The sequence below is a fragment of the Kryptolebias marmoratus genome, linkage group LG19 (assembly GCF_001649575.2).
Source record: "Kryptolebias marmoratus isolate JLee-2015 linkage group LG19, ASM164957v2, whole genome shotgun sequence".
NCBI lineage: Eukaryota > Metazoa > Chordata > Actinopteri > Cyprinodontiformes > Rivulidae > Kryptolebias > Kryptolebias marmoratus.
Window position 1 is genome coordinate 466,812 of NC_051448.1, and position 5,920 is coordinate 472,731.

General features: G+C 46.8%; 1 protein-coding gene across 1 annotated transcript in view; it reads right to left on the minus strand.

Annotated features, from left to right (window-relative positions):
• The window catches only part of LOC108228982 (filamin-A-interacting protein 1), a 7,335-nt gene extending 1,470 nt beyond the window's left edge, over nt 1–5,865 (minus strand). Inside the window, exons 1-3 of the mRNA XM_017404623.3 lie at nt 5,012–5,865; nt 4,413–4,591; nt 540–3,273 (exon numbers count right to left, since the gene is read on the minus strand). Coding sequence (XP_017260112.1) covers nt 540–3,273; nt 4,413–4,591; nt 5,012–5,020 — 2,922 coding nt within the window. The 5' untranslated portion in view covers nt 5,021–5,865. The remainder of the gene's footprint in view (nt 1–539; nt 3,274–4,412; nt 4,592–5,011) is intronic.
• Nucleotides 5,866–5,920: the final 55 nt, after the last annotated feature.

Consider the following 5,920-nt stretch of genomic DNA (forward strand, 5'->3'; position numbering starts at 1 on the left):
GAAGCCTTTAGAGGTCCAAGGAAGCCTTCAGAGGTCCAAGGAAGCCTTCAGAGGTCCAAGGAAGCCGTCAGAGGTCCAAGGAAGCCTTCAGAGGTCCAAGGAAGCCTTCAGAGGTCCACAGGAAGTCTTCGGAGATCCACAGAAGCCTTCAGAGATCCACAGGAGTCCATGAGGAGACGTGTCAGGACTGATTGGAAGAAGATGGTTCAACTCAATATTCGATGGGTGGTCATAATATTATGGCTGATTGGTACATAACTCAGTTTGTTTTTAATTAACTCAGTTTATTTTTAATTAACTCAGTTTATTTTTAATTAACTCAGTTTGTGGATTTAATGTCATTCCTGAGTTAGTTTCTGATCCTTTCAAACTGTCTGATATCTGCAGAAAGTTTGATCTAATTTGTTGGTTCCACCAGACTTTTTTCTGAAACATTTCAGAAGCAGCTGAAAAGTTAAAATAAATATTAATTCAGAAACATTTGAAATGAGGTGAGTTTTGTGGGATAAATTGCAGAAAAGCAGTTAAAAGTCCCTCACCAGCGTCTGTGTGGGTCTGGACCCTGCAGAGCTGACCGGCGTGATCGTTAAGCTGCTGGTCATTTTGCTCGGAGTCGCCTTCACCGTGGAGGGTTGGCGCGGGGAGCGGAGAACTGTCCCTGATGATGTTTCTGAGCCCAGTCCAGCTCTGAGCGTCACCACAGGACCTCCACAGACTTCAGAGGGTCTGTTGTACTGAGAACCCAGGTGGATGTGGATCTTATTGTCCTCCGTTGTGATGATGTTGCCACTGTACTTCCTGACAGCTTCTGGTGGCTTCTCGGAGGTCATCCTGATTAAGGTGCGTCCTGCGGAGGTTTCATGTGGGTTGGATGAAGCGCACGCTTCAGATACAGGGGTGGTGCTAACTGTGATGATGGACACTGGTGACTGAAGGCCACCAGACCTGCTCTTTGTCTCCTCTGGACTTTTTGTCCTGGAGATGGTGGTTATTGTGACAGGAGACTTGGATCGACTGAGACTTCCTGTTCCACCACATCCTCTGCTCTTTGAGGCCACAGTTGTGGGTTTGGGGACGATTGTAATTCGTGGTTTTTGAAAACCGAGAGTCGGGATGATGGTGGTACTGGAGAAGAAGTCCTCAGCTCGTGGGCTGGTGATCTCCAGGGTGGCGGTGCTGTTCCCATGATCTGGCATCACGCGGATGTGTAGAGGTGGACCTGGTCTTTGTGTCATTTCAGGCAGAGGGAGCGAGGAGGACCCTCTGGTCTTCTCAGGAATGGTCTGAGTCAGCATGATGGCCTCCTTATTGTTCATCCAGGGAATCGAGGATTTTCTCATTCCGAGTTCTGCTGATGCTGGAGGGTATCGGTCTAGAACCGCTGGCCTCCTCAGACCCTGCTGCCTGAGGTTGCTCATCAGGTGGTTCTCCTCCTGAACAGATTTGCGGATGAACCCTGCAGCCGTGTCATCTTCAGCGGACTCATTGACTGCGTCGGTCTGGACCGCTGTGGAGGTAACCGGGTTGTCCACCATCCTCCTGCCATTCGTGCCGGGTCTCAGAGCTCGGCTGTAGCGCCTCGCAGCTTCCAGTTGTCTGGTCAGGTTCTCCACTTCTTGACTTATGCTCTTCTTCTTTTCCTCCTCCTCCATGAACCTCTGCTGGAGGACAGAAAAGTCTACCTGCAGCTGGGAGAGCTGGTCTTCCTTGTTCATGAGCTCATGGATCTTCTCCTTTAGGGCCTGGACGTCAGCCTGAAGCTCTCTGGTTTTGATTTCTTCCATCCTGCAGCGAACTCTCAGCTCGGCCTCCGGACTCGTCACTTCACCTTTCTCAACGGCTTTGTTTCTGGCAATCTGACTCTTCATTTCCTCTAACATCTTGGAGAGGGTGTTGGCTTTGTCCTGCTCTGTTCTGAACTTCTTCTCCAGCAGATCATACTCATCCTCAGTTTTCATCAGATCTCCCTCCACCACTTCCAGCTGCTTCAACCGGCCTCTGAGCTGTTCGATTTCCAGCGTGAGCTCCTTCACCTTGTTGTTGTCTTCTTCTGGATTTCTGTTGAGGTCCTTGTTAGACAAGGTTGTCTCCTTGAGTCCTTCCATCCTTATTTTTATATCTTTCAGCTCATCTTTCAGCTCTTTGCACATTTCTTCCTCACTTGCAAGTTTATTTTTTACATCCTCGTTCTCTTCTGTGAGAGCTGACACGTGAACTTCCATCTCAGATTTGAGTTTGAGAAGTTTCTTGCTCTCCTCGATCAGCTTCTCGGTCACCTCTGTAACTTTGCCCTGCTCTGTCTTCAACATCTTCCTCAAATCATCACCTTTCTGCTCCTCCTGCTTCAGCCTCTCTGAGAAGTTCTTCCTTTCGTCCACCAGAACAACCGTGAAGGATTTCAGTTTCATGATGTCATCTTTGAGGGCCATCTCTGCCTTCTCGAGCTTTGACTCTGAAGACTCCAGGTCCTTCAACTGGGCTTTTAATTTTTCCACCTCTGAGGACAGATCCTTCACCACCCTCCTCTCCTTCTCCAGGTTTGTATGAAGCTGTGAGCACTCCGCTTGACTTCTGCTGAACGTTCCCTCCAGTTTCTCCAGCTCCACCATCCTCTTGTGGAGTTTGTCCACATCCAGCCTCAGCTCCTTGCTGTGGTTCTCGTCGTCCTGCAGCTTCTTCCTCAGCTCTCTGCACTGGATTTCTGTTTTGGTGATTTCTTCATCTTTTCCCTCCATCTCCAGCACTTTCTTCCTCAGGTTCTCCAGTTCAGCCATGAGGGAGGAGTTTCCACACTCCCCTTTGCTGATCTTCTCCCTCAGCTGCTGCAGGTCTTCCTCTGATTTCTGCAGGACTTTGTTGCGCTCCTCCAGCTCCTCGATCTTCTGGGTCAGCCCTGTGAGCTTCAGCCTCAGCTGGCAGTTCTGGGACTCCTGGTCAACCAGCTTGGCAGTCATGTCCTCTTGCTCTTGCCTGAACTTCGCCTGTTGGAGCTCCAGCTCAGCCTCCAGCTTCAGGACCTTCTGCCCGTCTTCCTTTGCAGCGTCACTCACAGCTGCCAGTCGCTGCTCCTTGTTCTGCAGCTTCTGACTGAGGTCCTGGATCTTCTGGTTCTGCTGGTCGATCTGTTCAATGTGCAGCTGTCGCTCGTCCACCAGCATCAGTGTGAAGGACTTGAGCTTCACCAGCTCATCTCGGACCTTCTCCAGCCTCCTGCTGTGCTCCTTGTCCTTACGGGCCTGATAGGCCTTCTCCTGCTCCACCAGCCTCTTCAGTCTGAGGAACCAGAAACGATGGAAGACAATCAAACATTCTGCACAGACAGAAGTTTCAGAACAGATGGCAGAACTGGAACAAACAATTCATGTGGTTTGAGTTTTCTGAACACGTTAAACCTGTAGATTGTTGTTGAATGTGTAGAAATTATCACTGTAACTCGTGGATCCACTTATATTCCTTTTCTTCTGAACTCCAAATCTATTTAGTTCTGTTGTCAGTAAGACTGAAACCTAAGCTCACTTTTATGTTCTTTGGATAGTTCTGTTACAAAAATACAACTTCTGTCCTGTATGAGTGATAAAATCTACAAAAAGCTTAGATTAAAAACATGTAAATAAATATAAAAACCTGAATGACTCTTAATTTTTTGCTTTAAATTAAAAGGTCCACGCCCTCTCCCTCAGACATCTCCACACCTTCACAGGTCCATGATCTGGACCAGCGGACAGACTTCATGTTCTGTCAGGAGGAGATGGATAAACTGTTTCAGGCTTGACGTATTTTATCATAACTATGGCAATAATTAAACTGTTTAGACTTAACCTATTGTGTTTTCTGGAATCTTAACAGTTATTAACAACTGTTTTTTGTGTTCTTTATCCCTCCTTGGGTTTAGTTTTCTCAGGTTCTCCTCTCCCTCAGTCAGTCCTGTTCTCCGGTTCCTCTTCTCACACCTGTTCCTCGTATTCATTAAGCTCAGCTGTCTCCATTTTCCTCATCAATCTCTGCCTCTTCTGTCAGTCATTTGGTTTATTTCCCTACCCGTTCACTCTCTGCATCCTGTGTTGCTTTCTTGGATTTTGTTATTTGCTGCCACATCAGCTTTTGTTTGGTTTTAATATTGAAGAAACCCGTCTTGTTCAACAGGAACTAAAACTTTAACTACCTCTGGTTACAAACCCAGTTGGTTATGAAGCAAACTTATAGACAAAACATACTGTCAATCAGAATTAACCTGAAAGCACGGAACAAAGGATCAGAGAAAATACAGCACTGTGCAAAAGTTTTAGACCCTCGTTTAGAAAGTGGTCTGGAGCAACAGTCCTCTGAAGGTGATTGGCTGTTTGTTCACCTTTTTTCAGACCTTGTATGAGTCCTGCTCAGATGTACGACCAGAGGAAGTGACCCCACCTCACCTCTCCCTCTCCTGTTCCAGCAGGTTGGTGAAGTCGTCGCTCTTGTTCATGAAGTCGACGTGTTTCCGTTTCTCGTTGCTGAGCTCCATGACGGTTCGACGGTGGCATTTCTCCGCCAACAGCAACTGCTCCAGCATCCGTCTGTACGTCTCCTTCTGCTTCTCCTCCAGACGATCCAACTGAGGAGAAAGAGAAATGTGGAACATCTGGAACATCTGCTCCCAAACCATCAGCTCTGTGATGATGGGAAAGACTCTGAGCTTCAGTCAGACGTTCTCCTCTGGATCACGCTGCAGCTTTTAGAGAGGACGTACGACTAGAAAACGTCTGCAGAAATGTTGACTTGTTCCAAAGCAGCTCCTGCCTGAAACTCCAGCATCCATCAAGTTTCTTTATAAGGAATAAAAAGACTCAACAATACCTTTAAAACACAAAGGGATTCATATTCATCAAAATGAAATGGAAAAACAACAAAAAACAAAACAACGAGACCTAAAATGGTGAAAACAAACAACACGTCTCTAAAAGTACTGTGAGACCCATTTGGATCAGAGAGATGAGCTGCAGAACCAGCAGAATGGGATGAATTCGTCACTGACCTCAGCCATGGGCGTCTCGTACACATCGTCAGAGCTGCAGCTGCGGTGCAGCAGCACGCCGTCTCTCTGCAGAGCCTGCAGGGGTTTGCTGGGGACAGCCGAGCCATAATGGGCCTCCAGAATCTCAGGTCCGGTTCTGTCTGACTTCAGCAGCCTGATGATGTCCTCTCTGGCCTGAGGAGACGCAGCAGAACCATCAGTCCTTTAATGCTGCTTCAGCACCTCGACTCTGAGGATGGAATAATTCTCTAAAATCAGGCGTGATGGAGCAGAATCGTCTCCTTCCTGCGTCCTGTCATCGGGAAAAGATTCAGATCTGCTTCAGAAACATCAAATTACTGATCAGAGCTTCCTACCGGCCAGGCTCCGTTTGATTCTAGACTAAAGTTTTCATTACAGCCCTTTCTTTGATCCGATCAGGAGACTATATAAAATATTAATAAGTTTGATTTTGCTTCAAAAACTTGTTTTGTTTAAAATTCAACCCCTGGTTTGTGTCTTATTGGAACTTTAATCCCATGAAACGATGAAAGCAGATCTTCCTGAGTGTTTCTGTCCGATGAGGAGTGAATGGAACCAGGTCTGATTGGAAAATGGTTATCATGCTGTTTCTAAAACAAGACTTTCATTTCCATCCCCGTTGTCATGACAACCGGGATATTTTAAATCAAACTGTCAGCATCCAAAAATAAATCTCAGGTTTAATCTTAGATGGGAACAAGAACAGAGAAACAGGCAGATCCATAAATCTGATTAAATTCTTCAGTAAATCAAACAGCTGAGATCAAACAAACAAACTGAATAAATGAAGCAGAAACGTCAGAAAAACGCTTCTTCAGAGTCCCCACCAGAACCAAACGGTTCAGACCCCCACGGTTCGGACCCCCCACCAGAACCAAACGGTTCAGA